Source organism: Stegodyphus dumicola, chromosome 1 (genome assembly GCF_044657685.1).
Source record: "Stegodyphus dumicola isolate Sdum_Otavi_A_Nest chromosome 1, ASM4465768v1".
Taxonomy (NCBI): Eukaryota; Metazoa; Arthropoda; class Arachnida; order Araneae; family Eresidae; genus Stegodyphus; species Stegodyphus dumicola.
In genome coordinates, this window is record NC_140768.1 from 223,640,987 (window position 1) to 223,666,361 (window position 25,375).

The following is a 25,375-nucleotide window of genomic DNA, read 5'->3' on the forward strand; positions in this document are numbered from 1 at the left end:
AGGCTATTACATTTCAGAAAAATTCAGTGTTCAATGATAGACTTATCCTTCAGAGTGAGCAACTTAATGAGGTCCTTAGAAATAATGTCGCTAGACTGATGCTCAAAATTAAAAGAAAATTGTAAAAGCAATCATAACTTGAACAAATTCATTTAAATTCCTTTTGCTGTGATTTGAACATTGAACTGAATATTTGAACATTAACAAAGCTCTAGCACAAGATTTGCAAATATTTCTTAAGAATGAGGACGGTTAATTATCTTGCTAATCAAAGTCATCTAGGGATACCTGCAGTACCTGATGATTATTGCCATTGCTGGTGAGAAGAAATCATTTCAAAATTTCAGGACAGCTGCTTAAGATCCTCTCAACAGCCACTGGCTTTTTGAGCATGGTCTTTGTGTCAGATGATTATCATTTTCCATTTTTGTCTGTTCTACAGGTAGTGCATCTAAGATGATGTCATCTTCATCATCAATGTAAATAATACGACTGAGCACCAGTATTATTCATGAATGAGTTCAGAATCAGTTTAAATAGCAATTCTGACATCTGAAGAAAAATTGGAAAATACTATCTTCCATCACATATCCATGACAGACAGTGTTACTATGGTGATAGCTTACTTGTCTGGGAAGGGATTGCAAGAAATTTCCACATGGAGACTGTACCTGAGAAAGGTTCAGTAACAACATTGGAGTATATATATGATTTTTTTTGGGGGGGGGTCTTTAAATCAAGTCATTTAGAAATGCTACTGTCCCAGATTTTTTGTTCATTATAACAATACTCAAACTCATCAAGCTACTATGATAACTGAATACCTTTAAACTGAGGTCAGTGTTCAAATGGATTGGATATCAACTTCCTTAATCTCAATCCTACTAGATCACTAAGACATATAGATTAGTGACTCCACTTGTTTGGATATATGGACTATGTACACAGTGAAGAAAAAAAAGGGGGGGAGTTCTATAGCTGCCGTTCTACTGGGACGATCGACGAAATTCAAATTGCATTCTTCATGTCTCAAAAGCATGACTCAGGATATACATTAGATTTACATATAGCACTACTTGAGCATAGGTACTTTGACATGAAATCAAAATTAAATGTAAAAAAATTGGTATGTTATTTCAGAAAAATGGACTTTTTCTGGAATAACATACCAATTTTTTTACATATTTCGATTCTACGACTCGAATTATGCCAGACTGACAAGTTTTGTAAAAATCACATGAATAGTTTTTAAAAAATTAGCTCCTCAATGTTAATTGAATTTGGTATATATTTTTCAATATCTCTTTTTTATGAAACGTTTTCGATTCTTCCTTTCGGATTTCGAACATTAAGTTCATTCCAAATAAAATTTCTTATGATTCCTTTCTTATGATTTATTTTTAAAATTTGTATTTTTAAATAATTTTTATAAACTTTTCAAAAAAATTTTGAATTACAACCTATAAAATTTTTACTATCATCTTAAAGTAGGAGTATTTCTAAGCATACCTGGAAAAAAATTTTTTTACTCAAAATTTTCAAAGATATACATGAATTTACATATTTTCGTGTTTTGAAACTTGGCATCTTTTTTTTTTTTTTTTTTTTTTTAAAGCGATAATAACATCAAATACGGTTTGAATTTTGTTACAGTGAATTGCCACAGCTATTTTTAACCTTAAATTTCGAATAAATTTCTACGGAGAATTAATTATATGAAATTTCCTCTCTCAATGATGCGTGATAAATATTTACAAATACTATATAAAAATCTATCTTTTATTTAAATTAAAGATAATATTCAAATTTTACTCTTTTTAAAAAAATTTCTTTTTTAAAAAAAAAATATTTGTAAGAGTAAATTTTTACCTTCGCCTGCTACTTTACTTCATTTAAATTGAATTGTCTGAAACTGAGAAAGTTCATTTGATGTTTATTTTCACAATGTTTTTAAACAAACAGGACGTTGACAGTTTGGGTCATGTCCCAGCTTTAAGAAATATATATGCAAATACAAATTTTTACAGTAATCCTCTTAGAAAGAATGTTTTTAATGTTTAAGTAGTAATTTTCTCTTGTGTTGTAGATTATAAAAAAATCTTCTTTAATATAGAAATTATTAGGTTTAAAAAGACTAAATAATATGTTTTTGAATGTTTGCACCCGATATAATAATCGAGCCACTCAGTGATACAGGATAAGCGCTGCTGCAGTGGTTTATTTCCTTCTCATTTAACAAATATCTTTTAATTCAAATATTTATCCTTTGGACTTTGCTTTAAACTTTATTTATAGTTAAAATGTCTAGAAAATGAAAAGCTATCTTCAGCTAAAATGCATTTGATGCAATGGATCTTTTAAAAAATTTTATAAAAATGCAAAATTTGTGGAAGAGTAACATCGAAAAATCTTAATATTTTTGTGTCAGCACTGAAAATAAATGTAGAAGTAAAGAAGGAAATTATGAGGAAAAAGCAAAAATTCAAAGGGGAATCTACTTCAGAGAAGTTGAGTGTTCAAAGAGAAAACACTTGGACATGCACACCAGCAAATTGCAGCAATTGAGTTAGTACTAACGGAAAAGACAAAACCATATCATTGCGCATTAAATTGAAAAGCGACTGGTTTTCGACTATATGGTTATATAAATTTAAATTACATCATAGAACATCATATTGTATCATAAACGGAACATCCCATGATTTCTCAGTCAAATTATTTGAAGATTCAGGAATTCATCCAGTGACGTTATAAGGTATTATTCCCACCTTCTTAGTGTGCCTTTGTGGTGCAGTGGTCTGCACACACAGTGCGTATTCGAGAGGTCTGTAGTTCGATTCCCAGCTAGGGTATTGCTCATTTTTCATTTCCCCTGCTTCCCCCCAAAAAAGTAATGTCTCTGCAGTGGCGTCCGAACTAAAAGGTGGTGAATGATTCTTCCCCACCAGGATTTTGCAACTGGGTTCTTTAATCCCCAGTCCCCCTTTAATATAAGGTATTTCTCTCGCTTTCTTAGCGTGCCTTTGTGGTGTAGTGGTCTGCATGATCGGCGCGCATTTGAGAGGTCCGTGGTTCGATTCCCGGTAAGGGCATTTCAAGTCTCCTGCTTCCAAAAAACCCTAATGTCTCTGAAACGTATATGGATATCATCTACAGACATTTTCCCTCATGATGAAAGCAGTTTTTCCTTTTATCTCATGTCTTCAAAATGGTTAGCCACTAAAGACTGATAAAGGCTCTGACCAAATACTGATGAAATGGATTGAGTTTGATTGAGTCAAAACAGGGCTATCTGCCTAACAGGAAGGATGCCTTCGTGAAGAAATTTCTAAGGAAAACCAGCTGGCATACACGTTACACATGAGAAAAACTACAAAAATACCTATGCAACCAGTTCATCTGCCGGGATTCGAACCCTGGAGCGAACTACTAGCGTTCAGCGACTTTACCACTCGGCCGTTTGTGGGCCTTTATGAAATGGAAGGCAATTTGAAAGGAATGTCAGAAACACCAAGATGTTTCGAGAAGTTGGATACTTTTTAATATACTTGCAGAATGCCCGAAGAAAAAGAGCAAGCCATTACGAAGAAAAACTAAATTTCTGCATAAAATTTAGTATTTTTTTTTTTAATTTAAAGCTTTTTTAATCTTACGACATTTGATTCTTGCAATTTCAAAAATAAAATATTTTTGAAAATTTTACTTTTTCTATATGAATAACATTTTAAGAAACTAAATGTAGGATGATAAAATTGTGTAAAGCAATGAGCACAATGATAAAACTGTTTAAAGCAATGTATGCAAGTCATCCTAACTTAAAATGTTGCTTATACATCTCTCTTATTTATATATCTTTTTTGAATGGAACATTGAAAGACGTGTTAATTGTGCTGTACTGTATTTTCTCTTTTAATATAGGCAGTTCTCAAATGCATCGTAGTCACAAAGTATTCTTCTGAAAGAAATACAATTCAAATAAATAAAATCAAATTCTGGAAAATTTATATTAGTAAATATATTTAAAATGCTCAGTTCGAATGAATAAATAGAAAATTTTAAAACTATTATTTAAAGAGAGAATTCGATAAAAGCAATTAAAATAAAAAACTAAAAATTTAAAAATCACCTAAAATAATAACTAAAAATACAGTACAAAGAAACCTATTTGTAAAAAAAAAAATAAATAAATGATGCACCTTTTATTTAAACTACGCAGTTCAAATGAGTAAATAGAAATTTTTAAAACAGTTATTCGAAAGAAACCATGCAACTTAAACAATCAAAATGAAATTCGAAAAAGAAAAAAATCACTTCAAATAATAATAACAATTATAATTAAAAATATAACATAAAGAACATTATTTGAAAGAAGGAACGATAATGACTTCCCCCTTCCCGCATGATGTAAAAAGGGAAATAAAAATAGGTTGCCACATATTAAGAAGTTCACCAAGTGAACTATTCTTGGCACAAACTGAAAAAAAAGGCGACTCCGTAAATTTTGCACTAAATTTTACAAAATTTAATATTTAGGCATAATTTGAGTCATAGAATTGAAATATGTAAAAAATTGGTATGTTATTTCAGAAAAAATCCTATTTTGTGCCAAAATATTTGTGTTAGAATAGTGATATACATAAATCTAATATATATCCTAAGTCGCGCTTTTGAGATTGAATTTTGTCAATTTGCCCAGTAGAACGGGAGATATAAAATTGTCCTTTTTTTTTTTTTTTTTTTTTTTTTTTTTTTTTTTTTTTGTGCTGTGTACATGTCAATAGTATCATCTGCCTAGATAATCCATACTAAAGTATTGCAAATAGTACATATTTGACCTCATCGTTAGCTTTTTATACTCCAAGTGCAAGAACAACAACATATAAGTGGATCCAGGTTTCCTCTAATATCGTACCTTATATAGTTTTGCGAAGGCAAAATATTTTTACTGTTTTACACATATAATTATTTTTAAATGTAAATAAGTTTTAGTTCTAAAGATAATTTCATTTGTTAAAAAAAATCACATTACGACTTAACAATAATTATTTACTTATAGAAAACCTTTATAACAATGTTCACTTTTAATGTTAATAACAAAACAGTGTATAATTTTACCTTATCTGGATCATCTTCATGAACAGCATGACCACACTGTGGTAAAACTTGCATCTGGAACTTACCTGCAAATATAATAAATCTCATACTGAAGAATTCTTCTGCTTAATGCATTTCAATGGGTTAAAAATGTAACACATTTATATTAAACTTCAAGTTAAGTGGGGGGGGGGAGATTACCGAGAGATAACAATTTAAGATTACTGTTCATTAATTGCTATTTATAATATAAGCTATTCAAGCAAAATATTCAAACGTTTAATTTAATTAGCAAATTAATCTAAAAGTTTTCTTAAATTTCAAACCATGAAAACCTTTTAATTTTTGTAGATATATCTAAATCACTACAGAAAATGCAGCCCCCCAAAAAAGGGGGGAGGGGAAGTAAGAAGAAAAAATAAATCTCATGATTGGCTAAATGTGATTATTTACCCTGCATCTGGCCTATAGTCAAATCTTTGTCAAGTCTATCAACACCTATACAAAGAATAAAATTTTATGTTAGAAGTTTTATATCTGTATATATTAATGAACAAGGTAATACAGGAATAAGAAAATAAACCAATAAATTTTAACAATTCATTTCATATTAAAATGTGCTTTTATTTTTGAAGAAAAAAATTGAACGAGTTAGCACTAGAAGCAGATTTAAAATTTGCATGCAACACTTTGTTTAAATATCAGTTATATTTAACTAAACAAATACATATGAAATGACATAAATGGTTTCAACATCTGAAATTTGCATAGTCACAGGTGAAAGACGATTTAATGAATATGATCTTTATTAATAAATAGGTATAGGCATTCAATAATTTTTTCTCCTTAAATTTCTATTACAGATAATATTTTAAACGTATGCACTATTTTAAGTGATTTCATTAAAATGCTTTCAAAAGAAATAAATCTGGATGTCATATTTACTCTAAAGGTTTAATTAAATATTTCTTTGATTTTTATATGTCATAAAAGCATACTGTTTAGTACGAGAGGAAAAGAAAACTTACTACATACCAGCCAAAAGTAACAGTTTTGGTATAGAAGTAGATAAAAACATATTTGATAGCCCTTCAAACCAACCTAAAAGAGAGCAAAATTGGATTACTAATTTTTTATCAATAATGAAGTATACTGAATTATAAAAGTATGCACAGAGTTATAAAAGTATGCAATTTAATATGAGTTTAGCAAATTTTAAATATATTAATCAAATATATACTTTATTAAACAACATTCTGGTAATGACATAATAAGAGCAGATATCTGAATTCCAATCAGACCAACAAACACTTACTATATGACATTTAAGTCAGGGACAGAAATAAAACTATTTTGAGAGATATTCCCATTTATTATTTGATTAAGGGAATGCAATGCCAAAGTTGCATTTGCACACTTATTAATATTTCATACCTATGTTTCCCCCTCTTTAATTATAGTATTGGGGAAAAAATAAAAGTGTGCTGCATTAAATTTATAAAATAACCAGATGGTAAATTTTATAACTGTTTGCAATGTTAGTGTAATTGTGTCTCTAATGTCATATACAGTGGTGCCTCGCATAAAGAACGGCTCGCACAGCGAACGCTGCACACAACGAACTTCATTTTCATGATTCATACAATGAACTTCGTTTCACACAACGAAGTCGCCCGAGCTTCCATGACCGCTTTTTGCCCGAGCTTCCATGACTACTTCGCCTGAGCTTCCACGATCGCTGCCGATGTATTGCATCCTTCCGCGCAGGCAGTCGTTAGTCACTGCGCTTAACTTAAGCATGTATCGCGGCAATACCTCCTTTTTAGTTAAACTCAATATCGTCCTTTTAAGTTAAAATCAATAATTTTTTTATATCATGGCTTCTAAAAAAAGCAGGAAGGTGATTTCTGTTGAAATGAAACAGGAAATAATTAGGAGTGAATGTGGGGTAAAACAGAGTAACCTCGTCAAAGAGTTTGGCCTCAGCAAGACCACCATTTTGACAAATAAGGATGCAATCAAATCAGCCAAAGTAGCCAAAGGAGTATCAAAACTATTTCATGAAAAACATAGGTCTTCAATCCACGAGGAAATGGAGAGGCTATTAGCGATTTGGATTAAGGACAGGCAGGTGAAAGGTGACGTAACAACCCAAGATATTATCTGTCACAAAGCCAAGAGAATTTATGACGATCTAAAGAAAAACGTCCCTGGAAGTAGCAGCAATCAAGATAATGAAGAAGAATTCAAAGCCAGCAGGGGGTGGTTTTCTAGATTTAAGAAAAGGCGTGGAATCCACAGCGTTACTATGCATGGTGAGGCTGGCAGTGCTGATAAGAAAGAAGCAGAAAAGTTCTCTATTAACTTTAAAAAATGTATTAAGGATGAAGGATACTGCCCACAACAAGTGTTCAATGCCGATGAAACGAGTCTTTTCTGGAAAAGAATGCCGAGCAGAACCTTCATTACAAAAGAGGAGAAGAAATTGCCAGGACACAAAGCCATGAAGGACAGACTTACCCTTATGTTTTCGTCTAATGCCAGCAGAGACCTCAAGATCAAACCTCTATTGGTTTATCACTCTGAAAATCCAAGAATTTTCAAGAAAAATAAAGTTATTAAGTCCAAACTGCCCGTCCATTGGAAGTCCAATCAAAAAGCCTGGGTGACCCAAGTTATCAACGAATGGATTCTTTGCTCCTGCCGTGAAGAAATTCTTGCTGGAAAAAGAACTGCCGCTCAAAGCCCTTCTGATACTTGACAATGCCCCTTCTCACTCAAAAGACCTAGAGGAAATATTGCAGGAAAATTATCCTTTTATTAAGGTGCAGTATTTGCCACCAAACACCACATCCATTCTTCAGCCAATGGATCATCAAGTTATTGCGAACTTTAAAAAACTCTACACTAGAGCCCTCTTTAATAAGATGTTTGAAGAATGTGAGTTTGGTGGAGACAATATGACTGTCTGAAAGTTTTGGGAGGAGAAATTTGATGTCCTTATGGCAATACGACTTATACAGAAGGCCTGGGAAGAAGTGTCACAAAGAACTCTCATTTCTGCTTGGAAGATGCTTGGGGACTTAGAAGATGCTTGTGGATTCTGCTTGGAAGATGATTCGTGGACCCAGGAAGAAGCAGTAGTTGATGACACAGAAGTAGTGAAGGATATCATCACAGTGGCCCAAAGGTTAGAATTAGAGGTAGAGGAAGAGGATGTAAAGGAGCTTATTGAGGAAGACGAAGAAGAGCTGACAACTGACGAGCTCCAAGCACTTCTGGTCCAGCAACAGGACAATGCTCAAAGGGAAGCATCATCTGATAACGAGGAGCAACAATCAAACAATCAACCAATCCCAACTGCTGACATCAAGAACATCCTGGTCAAATGGAAAGCAGTTCAGGAGTTTACCAATGCCCACTATCAGGATTCAGCTGAAGCAAACAGGATCAACGCTCTTTACTCCGATACTCTTGTCCGTTATTTCCGGCAGATGTTGGAGAAAAGAGAAAAAAAAAAAATGACTTTGGACAGGTTTTTCATGAAACCATCGGCCCAAAAGCAGAAAATGGATGAAGATGTGCAAGATTCGATAGACTCTACTTAGTCTGTCTTAAAATTAAAAAAATTTGTGTTTTTTTTTTTTTAAATTATGTTTTTAGATGTATCTAAATAAAAATAATAACAAAAAATTTATCTTTCTTTATGTCATCTTAGCATATTTTATGCTACAGAACGAATTATTTTTTTTAACATGTATTGTTATGGGAAAACGCGTTTCACATAACGAACTTTTCGCATAACAAACTTGCTCCTGGAACAAATTAAGTTCGTTGTGTGAGGCATTACTGTATTATATATTTTGGTAAAATGTTTTTAGCGAGAAAAAATTTACAAAATTGCAAATTTTCAGACTTTTTTCCCCCCTTTTTGTATTTTTTCTTGGAATAGTTTCAATTTGTCTTCTTTTTTAGAATTTTTTTTTAAGAAAGTAATAAACATGCTGATCATGCAATTATATTTATTGGTTAAGAGGTGGCACTTTTTTACAGGTTTCTTTTCTCAAAATGCCTACAACACCAGTCTGTCTTCAAGCCTATTATGGGTGCATTCTCAGCATCAACAGCAAAAGCCTGTAGCACTTTCCAAAGCAGGGACACACAGTAAACTGCACTTAATTCCTGAAGCTACAAGATTAAAAAAAGTGACCACAAATAGATAAAGCTTTACATTAGTATTATTCTTCCATCCACAGAGAAAGGTAGCAAATAGCTGCTTGAATGCAATAAACAACTCAAGATTTATTTTTCACACATATTTCTTTAACAACTGCAGCCACCTTTTTTTTTCTTTTCTTTGCACATGAGCACTTCTTAGCAATTTTGTTATCAGGAAACACTCTTCTAAATAGAATTGGAGACTAACTGGAAGCATTCAGCTGTACATTATGTTTATGTAAAAAGGCAGAAAATAGATATCTACATTAAAAACTTTTCAGTTTTTCATTTCTAAAAAAAAAGTTTTATTTTTCAATACAAATTTACATTGTTTTTGTGTATGTGTATGCTTGAGAGTTCTGACTAAAATTACAGTGACAAAGAATACACATAGCAAACATATTACATTTTCTTGATGAAATAATACAAGAAAAGTCATCCACGTGCATATTTTGAAAAGTATATTGCTGAGGACTGTTTCTTTGATCATTGGCTGATGTGTGTCAAATGACCTGAATTTGCATTTGATCCTCACAGAAGAATTAAATCACGATATTTTCAAGCACATCTACTACCACATGCATACTGGCAGCATATGAAAAAATTTTTTCTAAAGGTGTAATCAACCTAAAAAGGAAGTTATTTCAGGTACTGGAAATTGTGTTTCAGGCTGAAAGTAACAGAATATTATCCCAAATTAACAGAAATCAGAAGATATTTTAGGAACAAGAGAATGCCAGAAGAAAGATATTGCAAATGGGTTGGTCAGAGTGCAAGTTGGTAGCTGGCAAATCTATAAAATAGGTACATATATAATTTGCACCATTCACTCTCTCAATATATATATCTCAGTATAACAGCATTTAAATATAAAATATATTGCAGATACCTGATAACTTAATCATTCCAAAAAATTGAAAATTCCCTAACATTTTAAGTTAATTTAATTAAAAAATTGATAATTTCATAACATTAAATACTATGCTAAACCCGAGGTTAACTAGCATATTTTAAATAATAAAAGGAAATATACTGCATTTAATAAATATTGTTTTAGATTTTGATCATATTTTTATATATTTTTAAAATTTTGTTCTTGTTTAATTTCCTTTTCCTCCCTTCCGCTTCCAAGAAATCCAAATATCCCAATCTATCATGGCAAAATATTATATTTATTGCAGTTAAAGATAAAATTAATTAGAATGAAATAAACTATGCAACCAAATTTTATTTTATTATGTCAAGGAATAAAAGCACAGAAGAAAACTTCTATATATAAGTGTATTTGATTTCAAACTCAGTTGAAAGATTCAAAAACAATTTTAAAGTAAACAGTATAAAAGTAAATAATTTTCAAAAGCAATTTTAAAGTAAAAGAAACATACCAGTCCAAAATTTTTCAGTCTTTGATAATTCAATTCTCCAAACATATTTTGAAGGAAAAGAAGGCTGCAGAATTAAGTTATTTCTTTTAATATATTAAACAACATAACAAAATTCAAAAGTATAATTTAGAAAATTCTTATAAACTGAAATTAATTTAATAATGTACTTAAAAAAAATCTATAGAAATTAAGTTAGTTTTTTAAAAAAAGCACATTTAAAAAGAGACTACAGTTTAATTAAAAATTAAAAAAAAAGAGTACTATTTTTAAAGGCAATGCATAGAAATTTAATAGTGATCACTACAGATGCTAGATGGAATGATGATATGCATGATTCTGACAATGACACACAATGATACTGCAGCCCTTAAAAGTCTAACTTTTTTACTCTTCACAGCTCAACAGCTGCTGCTAGTATCAGAACAGTTTACATGGGTAATTTCTGAAATGACACATGGAGAAAAGTGTCTTCTAAATTAGAACATCACTCTTATTTATTTAATATTGAAATTGTAAGGCACTGTATTGCAGAAAAGTCCAGAGGTTTACAGAAGCATGTTTAGTTGATGACTAGATATACAGTACAAAGAAACAGTACATGAGCACTCTGAAGTGTTGATGTGAAGATGTACGTGATGAACCTAAGCTCTAACAGTTTGGCAGCCAAGCATTTTGAGTGTACAGATGATGAAATATCTAATTTACTGGCAAAAGATCATCAATAGACTGCTTATGAGCCGTGAACTATCAGTAACATTTTGAAGAAAAGGCTACGCATCTGCAAAATTATGGCATGCTAGCTTCCTCACATGTTGATACAGACTGAAATTTGGCATTATTATGAAGTTCCTAGAATCCATCTGAAACAACATGGACTGTGATGGAAATGAAGTCACTGGCTTGTATTGAACAGAGACATTGTTACACATGAATTGAATGAGTGAAATATCAGTTCAATAAGTGAAAGTGGAATATCAATCCAAAGAGGAGTACTAATATGGATCTCCACATTTTAAACAAATTTATGAGAACTCCATAATCATTACACAGATGCCTGATAATCACAATACTCTGATCTTTACTCATAAAGTGCCCAATAAGCAAATTGTAAATTCTGCACAATATGCACTTCTCTAGCTATACAAAATGTGTGTAGTGTCAAACAAAGAAACTGACATCATTTTCTCACTATTCTATCCATTATATGTATGACAATGCCTGCTGTCAAGTAGCAGGACCACTTCTATGACTTGTTACTCAGATGAAATTGAGAAATACAATACCATACACACTTTTCTCAGCTCTTAGCTCCTAAGCATTATTCATGTCATTTTTAATAATGGTGTTAAAATGAGATTTAACAAATCACTTCGTGCTTTGATGTCATGAATCCTTAAATCTGATATTTCAGTATTCCCAAAGTTCCACTTATTAAATCAACTTTAAACAGTTGGATATAAGTTCTTCAAACTGCTGCAGAAATAACAGTGACAGCAGTAGATATTCATGTGAAAATATCATTGGCTATATCAAAACTCTTAGATCTTAAATGCTAAGAGAAAATACTGGTTTCAGAAAGTCCAGTTTCTCCCACCTCCAGTTCCCAGCAACAGAAAATAGCCTTCAGAGCATGAGATTTTTAGATTTTTGTGGCTTGCTCCTCTCTTGAGAAAAGCACTCCACATGACAACATATTCATCTTAGGTTCTTCATAGTGCTTTACCATAAACAATTAATTAACTACAGAAAACACAAGAATTTAAAAAAAAAAAAAAAAAAAAAAGACTTATCTTCAAACTGCTGCAAAAATAACAGTGACAGCAGTAGATAATTCATGGGAATATATCACTGGCTATAAAAACTTTTACCGCCCAGTGGCACATTGGGAAGCGTGTTGCACAACTATACCACAGGTCCAGGGTTTGATCCCTGGGCTGGGCAAGGTTGATTCACCCTTTCATCCTTTGAATGGGTTGATAAAATGAGTACCAAGTTCACTTGCAGACTAAACACCGGGATCTTGTGACAAGCTGACCACTTGCCCACAGCATATGCTGATGCACTCCGGGGCCCAAGGTGAAGAAAGCAGATTTCAGGGCACTGCAGGCCCACTAGGGCTGTTGCATCACTGAGTTTAGTTTATCAAAGCTCTTAGATCTTAAATTCCAAGAGAAAATACCAATTTCAGAAAGTTAAATAATGTAACAGTAACTTTCGAATTCAATACCCTAAATAAGAAATTCAACTAAATTTAATGATAAATTCCTGGAATTAACAGGAGATTAATTTTGTTTCCATAAAACTATTTCAGTGCAGTTATGTATTTGGGTGATGACAGTATGCTATGGTGAAATGGTGACTCCATGTAAGCATTGGTAACTGACTGGTTTGCAATTTATTTAGGTTGTATTACTCACTGCAAATAGACCTAAAAACATATTTATTACAAATTTACGAGAAGCTCTATTATTAATACATTAACAACAATTAATAATTAATCTAGATGAGAATTGTAAGTTATTGTTCTCATTATGTGAGGATCTTAAGAGCAGTAATAGTCTTTCTGGTTGACAGTTTAAGAGCAATCCGAGTTCTTTCCTTGTTTACAATAATTTGAAGACTGAATTACTCATGCCCTCTTAATTTTTTGGTTGTATTTTGCATTCTCTTGTTCATTATAGTTACAATGCAATGATATCAGAGGAGAAACAGCATCATTGGCTTGTCCTTGACACTGGCTGTGAAGTTATGATTCTTGAAATGTCAAATGGAGCTGTAACTGAATTAATTATGCTTTTGCAATGTCAGAGCCTGTCGTTTCACACCTCATAACAGATCAAACATTGCAACCTTTGGGGGAATACACACATGAATTTCTTATCTATGTGTGGGCTGCTGCACATTTTCTCAGAATTATTCGAAATTGCAGGGGGAGAAAGACTACAACTATTTCCACTGCATTTATAAAAGAATATATATTTTAAAACATGGTTCAACATGTTGCGAAAACTACCTATTTCTATGCTACACCATGGATTTTGGAAGAGTTAACAAACAAACAAACAAACAAACAAACACACACACACACACACAAAAGAAACTTGTTCTTAAAAATTAAAAATGATTTATTTAATAAAATTCATATTTTATACGAAAAAGTACCTTAATATTTTAGATATCTTTCCTTTCTGGAGCTATCAAAATTGAAACTGGAAAGGAACCAAGCCAATGTAAAATTTTAAATTTGGCAGAGAAGCAACTTTAGTTTAGCACAGATTTTTGAATAAAACTATATCATTGCAATTTTGTTTTGGGGGAGGGGGTTCCTGAAGAAAAGGGAACTTTGTCTTTCCCTTTGGTATCAAAAGAATTTTCTTCAAAAACTATGCCAAACTAAAGTATTGGAGTATTTTTACCTAATTTTAAATACTTAAATTCATTTTTTCTCCTTCAATTCAAAAGGGCAGGGCTTTTATTCTTTAATTTTTTTTTTTTTTTGGTTTTAATTAAAGTCTGAAATAACGTAACTTAAATGAAGAGCGTTTAAGAAAAATGCACACCATTAACTAATTCCAATGAATAAGAATGAATTCCCCCAAAGGTTAATAAGAGTAATTTTTTTATGTGAATGATGTGCACAGTCATCTTTTACACAATATAAAATATTTACACCAGGTACCTAAAAATGGATTCCAGGGCTTTCATAGAGACAGTATTTGTCTTTTGATGGATAAGTAAAATGAATCATATCACATATAAGCAATATTTTACACCCTAAAGTTTCAAATTTAAAATTAAGTATATACAGAATTTATTACAATAAGCGCTCAAAGGCCTCTCCTTACAATTTGGTCCTACTCATGGATTAACATTTAAAAACACATGTAACTGAAGAGATGAGACTGCATGAAAACTACTCAAATTTAGCAATGTAAGAATGACAATCTTATATACGAAACAACAACACAAGAATTATGAAATGTTAGAAACTGCAATAAAAGTATTTTTATCAATGCATGATCTTGGTTTTAAAATTGATGCAAAGACAAACAAAAATTGTAGACAGAAAACAGAAATCATCTTTATTGTGATATAAACTCGGAAAAAACGCAGAAAAAAATGAGAATTTTAAAGATTATATGTGAATTATTTACATAAAAAGCTGCTTTCATATTTTTTTTTTTCATCAGAAAACTCCACAAGAGAAGAAAATATTACAAGAAAAATAATTCTAAAAACAATTTTTAGATATTTAATACATGATTAATCATAAAAGAAGTATCGATCTGGAGTAGGAATAAGTCTCTGTCATTTTTTATCAAAAACTGGGCATTTATTGTGAAAGAATGATACATTATGTACCAAAGTACTGTCTATCACTAGCCACTATTTTTTCTCCATCTTTCTGGCAGCATACAGATACCAAGTTGGAAAAATGTTTAATCTTTCGAGATACCGACAAATCAACTTAATTTTTGGTATCTTCATATGATGTGAAGCAGTGCTCAGACAGGCCATGTATCATCAATCGAAACAAGTAGTAATCAGGAAGAGCAATGTGGGGTGAATACAGCAGGAGGGTGCAACTTCTAATTTGACTGCTTCCATGTAGGTTTTGACCGGTGCCGAAACATGTGGATGAATGTTGTAACAATGCAGGAGAATAATTTTGTCATGATGGAATAGCAGTGGGTGTATTTTTCTTTGAGCACTCAGATCTGACTCATTAAGTGTGTCTGACAGAGAGCCCCAGTAATGCTGCCGTTCCATAATACACAATACCCAGTTGGTCTCACAGTATACAAAACATGATTTTATTTTCATGAATATTCAGCTTGGCTGTTGATGTTTAAGCATGAACAGGTTATCCCTATTATAACATTTTTTGAGGTTATTGTGGGTGATCCATTTTCCATTATCAGTGTATATACAATGCAAAAAAACCTTTTGTATATGCCTGGCAAGCAGCATTTAATGTGTAAAAAATCAGCATTCAATATTTCTCAGCTTCAATTCATATGAAATCCGATTTCTGTGCTTTTGAATCATTCCCAATGAGAAATTGAAGAAAATCAATAATAAAAGCAAATCTTGAACTTCAGAAGATTATAAGATAGTAACTAAACTTCCTTCCATATATATACACTGACTGCTGCAGTACTGAAAAGAGTTAATCAAAACAAAACAAGTATTCCATTTATAAAGGTAGCCATTATGCCTATAGAGTCATGACTCATGGTGATCATTTACATTATCTCATGGACCCCTGGCACAGAGAACCTCATACTTGTCTTTATGTATATCTTCAAATGTCATTGCAAATTATTCAACAGCTTATTTTTAAACAAATAACTGAAATCTGTATACTTTTTAATTTGTACACCTTTTTGTAATAATTCTGTATTAAAACTGCGCTACAATGAAAAACGCATCAACTTTTCAGGCATAAAATCTGATGCTTGTAATCTTTCTAAAATGTGCCTAAACATAAAATTGTATGAACATTTTATTAATGCATAAAATGATATATATTATGATTTTATTTATATTTAAAAACTATAGTCATTGTTAAATGCTAAAAACATATCATAATAGGAAAACAAAATATTACTTACAGCAGTGGTTGGTACTTTGAATCCATCGTTCAAATTAACAGGAGAACTATGAGGCTTATGATCATCATCTTCCTCTGCTTCTTCCAAAATGCTATCAGATGGTGGTGCTTGCCGTGGTGCAAGAACATCTATAGTTACCTGATCATTTGAAGAGTGAAGATGTATCTCTTTAGTTGCTGTCTCCCCAGTGACAGAACTATAAATTTACAGGTTTGAATTTATTCATAATAAAAATATGACTTATCTTTTTCAATTAAATATTTGCTTTCAATGAACAGAAAGCAGAAGCACAAATATTAAACATTAGCATAAAATTACCACTATATATGTTCAATGATTATTATAAATGCATAACAGCTTATCACATCTATAAAATAAAACCGTTACAAATATTCTCCTATGTAAAGTGAAATAAAGTAAATTTCAGATTTCACCACGATCAGTACAGATTTAAAACAATCACGTTATGAATTGAATACATACGTAAATAATTTTAGTAAAACTGTATGTAAAACCGTAGTATTTTTTTTTTGGTAATATGTATTAGTCTAATGCACTTTTTTGGTAGTTATTATTATTATTATTATTATTTGTATGATTCTGTATAACTGTAACATAAAAATCTAAAAAGGCAATGATTTGCCGGAAAAGTAAGAATACAGGGGCAATTTAACATATAGACTATTTAGCAGGAACTATTTAACTATACAGGTCTATTTAACATATAGACTATCTAAATAGGCATGATATCACCCAGCTGGTTATGGTTTTGGTAAGAAAACCTCAAAACTCTCACAATTTGGTGACAATTTAGCAACATTTTGGTCCGGTAATGGGTATTATAATTGATCCTTTATGTAACTGTAACCGTATCCAGCCCTCGTCTTCCAGTAATTTTGAAAAGTACTCGAGATTCCTTGGTGTCTGGGGGAAACCTATATAAGACTGGACAAGAAAAGATGAAAGAGGCTGACAACTCCATTAAAGTAGAAATTAAAGCAGTTAAAGAAAAGATGGAAAGTGCCATCAAGTCAGGTCAAAGAAAGCTTGAAGTAGGTCAAGAGGAAATAAAAACAGAAAATAAATTTCAATGTAAGAATAATCTTCAGCAGAACAGACATGGTTAAAATCAAAATGAAACTTAAGAAGGAGTTTCTTCTGTCAAAGAACAAACAGAAGAGAAAGTTTCTGCCATCGAACACCATACTGATTTCAGAGTTTTGAAATTTAACTTCTAAGGCGATGGGAATAGAAGTATTTGTAATAAGTATATCAAGGATGTCAGCTCTCTGTATTCGAAGTGGATGGTGCATGCTTTCCATGAGGACATGAAGAGCAACTGGATAGATAGTAATATAATTATGCAATATTAATCCAATTTGTGTTAGTACACCATCCCAGTCCATATGCTTGGCAATTAGATCGCGTGCAATGATTACTTGTGTATTATCACTGAGGAGATTGTTAAGCATGGCAGTATTGAGTCTATTATTGGGCGGATTATACAAAGCACAGAAATGCACATCACCATATTCAGGAATAATCACAGAAACAACACTTTCAAAACCATCATTTCTGCATTTTGAGATAAGGCATGATTGCAGAGTATTCTTGATGTGAATGACAACTCTGCCTCCTCTGCAGCCTAGCCTATCATGGTGATACGTCCGATAATTATAAACACTGAGTCTATCACCTGGTGTGGCAAATGTCTCTGTATCGAAGCCGATGTCAATATTATATTCAAACAAAAATTTGGTATATCCCTCCATTTTATTATGCATGCTCGCAGCATTCCAAAAATTGACTTTGATAAGTCTTGAAGAACTACTGAACATGCTCAGCAGTTATTTTTTTCATCTGACACTTTGGGACAACTCACTAGTTGGTTTTTATATATAGAGATACATATAAACTCCAGTAACTTGCAAGCACTTAAATAAAACAAAAATAATGAAACAAAGCGAATATACAATGAGACTGTTTAGGCCATAAATACCAATTTTACTTCAGAAGTTTTAATATAATTTTTTTTGTGTCAATCATATACTTGACGATTGACATTTAAGATTTTATCAATCAATTGTTATAGAACGACACAACTTAAAAAAAAAAAAAAAAAAAAGACCTCTAACTGCTACTTTATATTTTATGGGATATTACAAGCTTCAACTATAATGAAAATTTTATTGAAGAAATATAATGAAAATTAGAATTTGAAGGCCCCATAACTTTTCAAGAGGATCAATAGATTTTAAGCACAAATATGCTAGTTTCAAATTTCCATGATTTGCCTGGAGTTCACACCCAGTTACAACAGTGTGGTCAGTTTCCATTAAATATCATGAAATCTGGGGCATTATAAATGACAAATCTATTTAATAAAATAATTCACATATGGAATGCACAAATGTTTAGCAACAATAAGGAATTCTATACCTTTTTATTTAATAAACAATGTAGTTTTCAGAATAACTCAATATAAAGGTAAATTTTGTTTAATGGTGCAGTATACGTTTTCGTATGAAATAAAGGCATTTTCCAAAATTATTATTAAAATTGTGATTTGGGGGGATGAAAGGCAATTACTTACTTCTTTAACTGGCCAGGCATTGACACTTTAGCAGATTCTACATTTCTTACTTGACCACTTCGGACACTAAAATGATAATAAAAATATTAAAAAATAATTAGCCAATGATGTCCTTACCATTTTAATGACACTTTTAAAAGAAATAAATTCCAAACATAATGAATTATGACAAGAAGTTGGAATAAATGAATAAAATGTTATAAAGCTCAATTTTTGTTTGAAAAAATAAAATATCTGAAATGATCTTTTCATTTTTCAATTCAGATTTAACTCAGCACAATCCCTTCAGAATTCTATTTAAGCTACTATATACATGAAAAAATCATTTAGCTTTCACGTCTTTGTTTTACAGTATGCCTACAGTTCAAAGATCCAGAATACTGAATTCTTTATTATTGGAAAAAAAAGTACACATATTTATTGTAATATCTATGAACTCAAATCAGCCATAAACAACATGCATGATGAGACTCCAGGCAAAAGTTCTTCAGCTACAGAAGGTTGTCAGAACAGGACTTCTAAACACTCAGAGCAAATACCGTGTTATAGTATTCTCAACATACCTGAATGTACTTTTTTTTATCTCCCCTCTCCCCAATTTGAACTAATTAAAGAAAATGGGAAAATTCTATGAAGGCTTCCTTTCTAAGACCAATAGACTAATAATATTTTGCTGCTATAAATTATTTACCCTACCACAATAAATATTAAATTGTGAGACTATGGCTTATGAATTTTTTGTTTTTCAGGTCCTGAAATATGTAGTGCCAAACAGACAAGACACATCTTTCGAATATCTTCTTCTGTATAAATTTTTATAAAAATATTCTCAGCTACAAATGCTATTTAGCAAATTTATGCTATATAGCAGGGGTGGCCAAACTTCACTATGATAGGAGCCGCATAGTAAATCTCATGAAACTGGTTTTTCCAAGAGTTCACAAATCCATATTTATATTATTTAAAAAATAAAAAAAAAAAACATTTCAAGTAAATTATTGAGAATTTAGGATTTTTGTGTAATTAATATGGTTTCATAAAAATGCGGAACTTTATCCTGCACTGCAATCAGAAACGTGTATTCCAATAAAAAATTTGAAATGTTCCATTTTCGTGTTATTCTTTCAGGTAAAAACAAACCTTTTCTATTGGTTTCCTTTATTCCTCTTTGTTCATAATTATTGTTTGCTTTTATTAGAACTGAACTGATGTCGGAAGAATATGTATAAGTCTTTAGAATATTGGAAAAAGATTTTTCATTTGAGTGAAGGGTTACTCATTTTATATAACAAACAATGTTTTTTCTTAAGCTTTGACTCCTAGTGTTTCAGAAAAAGTAAAATAAATGATACGGGACAGCACACATACCAAAGAAACTGTTACTTGAGAAATAAAACTTAATTTTAGAATTAGCTATTAACGTTTTATTTTTCCCCACAATTAACAAGAGGGCCAACATACTGAGATCCAATCTCACTTCAAAGAATTGAATTAATTCATTGTATGTGAACTGGATTATAAGCTATTCCCCCCCCCTAAGGTTGATACTTTCAAAACCTCTTATTTCTCGAATCTTCAGAAAGACTTGTAAATCTCAGATCTTCAAACTAAATCAAAATTTTGGAATGACTTGCTGTACTGTTGCCGTGTAAATGAAAATTCAGTAAGAAAAGATGATTGGAATTTCAGTGGTATTACAATCTTCCTTTCATTTATGCCAGCATTGAGCACTGCATTGTTTCAGTATAATTTCTAGTGAAGTTTGCCAGAATTTTTAAGTAATCAGTACTCTGGGCACCACTGAAAAATTTCAAAACTATCTGCCAAATTGCCATGATAATTTTGGCCATAGATAACTTACTACTAATAAATATAGTAATTCATGCTGTGATATAACGGCAATTGACAAAATATGAATTAAAATTTTGACCAGAATTGAAATTGTTAATCCTATAAAATCCCTTCTCTCTGTGATCCAAAAAATTTCACCATGCTGAACCACTGGTTATGCAAATGACGGATTTTGCCTAGGAATATCAAAGTATTATTGCCAAAGATGTGAAACGGGAAAAGAAAAAAAAAAAAGTGTTTCAGGTGCAAAGAGTGTAACTGCAGCATTTTACGGTGAGTGATTGCAAAAAATGTGAAGAAAATTGCATAAAACTGAACTAATGGGGAAAAAAAATTTTGAATAACTATAAAATCTACAGATTTCAAATTTTCCTCCAGATTAAAACAGCTCCCATGAGGACAGGATTTTTTTCCATGAAAGAGATTCTTTCTGTAGTTACCCAAGCTATTCAAAGACTAAGTAAAGCTAGCATCCTAGGAGAAATAGCAAATCTTCCAAGACAATGGATCACGATTGCTGTTGTAAAGCAAAATATGTACACAGAAATAAAGTAAGCAGAGACTGTCTGAAATAAAATTAACTGGACGAAAAAACATTCAAAAGCATTGATTTTAAACTGCCCTCGTATAAGTATACTATGTGCGACTCTGATGGCCATTATCTGCCTTAAAAGTAACTTGACTGTGATAATAATTGGCAGAAATAGAATTATTTGCAATTCTGCTTGTTATTCAGAGGGTAAACTTGTGGCGGAAAGCTTGAAATCAATTAAATTGTTACATATATAATATACTTTAAGAAATCAAATTAATAATTAATAAAAAAAAGGGTCATAGCCTTATTTCTTTTTGAAAATGCAATTATATGTCGAAAATTAAGCTCCTTCTTTTATTGATAGCAAGTTAAATTTATTGAAAGCAAGTTTAAGTTATTTAAAGTGTCAAAGAACCGCAAGGTCATGAGCCTCAGTTAAGATGTCAGAGAGTCGCATGTGGCCCGCGAGCTGCAGTTTCGCCAAGCCTGCTATATAGGAAGAGATACTGTCGCTTCAAAGGCAACTCAAAAATAGCATGATAATTTCAAGAATGAAAATTTTGACATTAACATTAGCTAATCCATAACATCTATCTCTCTGAATATTACATTATCATGAACAAAGGATGTAAACACATAAACTACTGGCCATCCAAAGTACTACACTATGAAGAACAAGAAATATAACCACAGCTAGCACCTGAATAATATAAGGTATAAAATAAATAAAATTACATTTTTGCTCAACTTGTAAAATACAAAGAAATCAATATTCTTGTATTTTGCAAGTAAATCAAGTATAATTAGAAATCAGTACTATCACAACTAGCAATAATTGCTGTAACAATGCTTTGGCACTGGAAAAAAAAAAAATCTTTGGATGTATGCTTGGGATACATCATTTCATGCTATTTCCAAATGCTGCCAAAGTCAGTTGCCATAACTACAAGCGATATACATTGAGCCATTCATTCACCAAACATCAATCAGATGTGTTCAACAGATAACATATCAGGAGAACGAACAAGCCAAGGCAGTAATGCTACATGATGCGTAATCAAAAATTGCTGAATGTTACATGCCGCCTGCAGTCATATACTGAACTCTTTATATGTGGCCACATACAAATTTTAAAGAAGAGGAAAAACAACAGATTCTAAAACTTGAAAGATATAATTGAAGCCATTTGTGCATAAGCAATGCACATTAGCAGGGTAAGAAAGTAAATCCCAATGGCACCCAAAAGCATAACTCCCAGATGATACAGCAGTATGGTGATGCATAATGCCAAATAAAGTCAAGTTAATTAAATCATCGCATGTGTAAGCAAGGTACAATCACACTCATATGTCATTTGTTTGTCTGCATCTTACATTTAATGAACCACTACAACCACATATGCCTAAAATGTAAAACCAATGCTAATTACAGGAATGAAGATCTTACAAAGATTTTCATGCTCTGCAGATAGCATCGAATGGTACAAGCTGACAGAGGTGGCTGTACAACAGACCCTGACTCTTAAACTTAGGTTCTTGATATTGCTGTGCAGTCTGTCATTACCAAGTGCACAACATTCCTATCCTCTCATTTGGTGATATGAAGCGACTGGCACAATCATTCCCATCAGCTGGTTCAATCATCCTGTACTTATTGATTACAAATTCACATCATCATACCTTAATTTTAATTTTAACATGAGCACTGATTCCTCAGAAGTATATTCCACAGATTCTGGTACTAGCCTGCTGTTTTCCCATTTTATAATGCTTTTAGGCAAATCCCTAACACATATGATTGCATATGCACTGCAATGGCAATCAAACGTGTAGATGAATTATTTTATGCTTACTTCTGATATAATAAATTACTGTATTATAATGGGGGGATGCATAAATTTATGTACCAATCCAACGTATGAGACTCCCAGGAAAACTCTTTGGTTATGACTTGTCAGCGCCTGTTTTGTAAATATAAAACCTGAATTTTGCTACAATTGTGCAGAATAAGTTTATGCACAATATAAAAATTTTGAAAGTTCAAACTATATCAGGTTGTTCAAAACATGTTGGTCATAAAAAGAAGTATAAAATTAAAAAAGCACAGTTGAGAAACATGGATGACTTCTCAAGTGTTAGATACATTAAACTTTCAAATAAAATTCAACAGCTATTTATATAACTTATCGTAATTAACCTGCTATTTTTTAAACTGTCATGGTACATTAACACATGCACATTCACATATACATAGAACAATCGAAAAATTTAATTTCCTTTGACTCAATGCAAATTTAAAGGAAAAGCAGAAAATATATGTATTTCTTGCACATAAAAGTTATTCATACTTGTTTTCTTTCATTTGTTAGCAGGAACTGAAAGTGAAAATACTTCATTTGTCACAGTTCAGCTAACATACCCCAAAACTAGCAAACATTCAGCTACATGTACATTAAATAAATTCTTGCATTTCTGGTGAGGAAATGAGCTTCTTTTATTTTTCAAAAAAAAGAGTTAAATTATCCTAGTGAACAGAAGCAAAATACCTTTTGTTTACTACATATGTCTACTGTAAAAAGGGCCTTTCTTTAAAATAAAAAACCTAAACAGAAGTTGTACAACTATGCATTCACAGATGCGCTTTATCTTACAATATAAATAATGGTCATTAAGGGAATGGAAACCAGTGAATAAAGAGATGATTTTAAACAAAGAGTTGATATACTTCTAAGATATGCAGCTTAATAACATATTAGCATTCCAACCTAATTATAAGGTAAAGTCAATAAACAGGTTATAAACAATGGCAGAATAACAAAAAACAGCAATAAGTATTTTCTATAGTTGTTATCAAGTAGCATCAATGTTATACTTTTTATTAATTGTGTGAGTTTACTAACTACTAATAACTATAAAAATTTACTTTTTCAGTATGCTTTTTTTAAATTTAAAATTTAAAAGACACTTCAAATACCTCAATACCTAAAAAGATGAATCTTAGGCAAAATTATTTTATATTATGTAGTTAGATGAATGCTTACCACCACTCAATAGCTGTTTGTAGATTTGCAAATGTGGGAGGACGACTTCTCAAGAAACTTTGCATGCTTTGCAAAGCATCCATTGCTGTACCTACAAGAAAAAATAAAATTAAATAAAAAAAAAAAAAAAAAAATTATTTCAGCTGCAAGCTACAAAATACTCACATAAATATAAAAGAGATAATTTAACTAGAGGAATAAAATAAAACTAAAGTTTCCAACACTACAAATATTTTCTTATAAAATATTTTAAAATATTACCTTCAACGACATCAATTACAACTAATCCTATGGCAGTAGGAATAAGATTTCTATACACTGCATGGACAGCAATTGCTCCTCCCATGCTATAAAATATAAAAACATGTTATTCAACAAAACATGACTATTATGAAAACTGTTTCTTCATTCAGCATCTAAATTATTTTCTAAAGCTGCAAAGCAAATGTAAGTAGACTAAAAGCATTATTCTATAAGGCAAGGAAAATGCTTTAAAATATTTATGCAGAAAGTTTTAAAACATGTCTTCACAAAAGCAAATTTTTACATTGTTTAAATACTAATAACCAAATAAAATACTTTCAAATAACATTTAAAATTTCGTTTTTAACAATGACATTAGTAAAATTACAGAAAAATCACAGCTATAAAAAAAGTGATGGAATCCAATAAACCTACAGAGAGATAATCAAGAATTTAGAAGCTTATGAATTTCTGCACTATACATATATAACTCAGTTAAATTATTTATTTTAATTACTATGGCTCCAGATAGTTACAGATTTTTAATAACATGTAAAAGATATACTTTTTCAATATTTGTTCAACACAAAGCACTTTAATATTTAATCCTTAAGCAAAAAAAGAAATATAAAACTTTACTTTTATTTTTATACAATAAAAAAAAATCCAGTTAGCATATTAGTCATCCAGTGAGAAAATGAATAACAGATAAAAACCTCAGGACTTTTAAACAAATTAGGGGGATATTCTTCTTTTTCAATATATTATTATTTAATTGCTGCAAAAATAAAAACATTAAGC

General features: G+C 31.3%; 1 protein-coding gene across 1 annotated transcript in view; it reads right to left on the minus strand.

Moving 5' to 3' along the window:
- Positions 1 to 25,375, minus strand: part of LOC118188729 (protein phosphatase methylesterase 1) — a 73,356-nt gene that overhangs the window by 18,347 nt on the left and 29,634 nt on the right. Inside the window, exons 7-14 of the mRNA XM_085826054.1 lie at positions 24,593 to 24,678; positions 24,332 to 24,422; positions 18,906 to 18,971; positions 16,313 to 16,508; positions 10,698 to 10,761; positions 6,130 to 6,195; positions 5,548 to 5,592; positions 5,116 to 5,180 (exon numbers count right to left, since the gene is read on the minus strand). Of these exons, the coding sequence (XP_085682180.1) occupies positions 5,116 to 5,180; positions 5,548 to 5,592; positions 6,130 to 6,195; positions 10,698 to 10,761; positions 16,313 to 16,508; positions 18,906 to 18,971; positions 24,332 to 24,422; positions 24,593 to 24,678 (679 nt within the window). The remainder of the gene's footprint in view (positions 1 to 5,115; positions 5,181 to 5,547; positions 5,593 to 6,129; positions 6,196 to 10,697; positions 10,762 to 16,312; positions 16,509 to 18,905; positions 18,972 to 24,331; positions 24,423 to 24,592; positions 24,679 to 25,375) is intronic.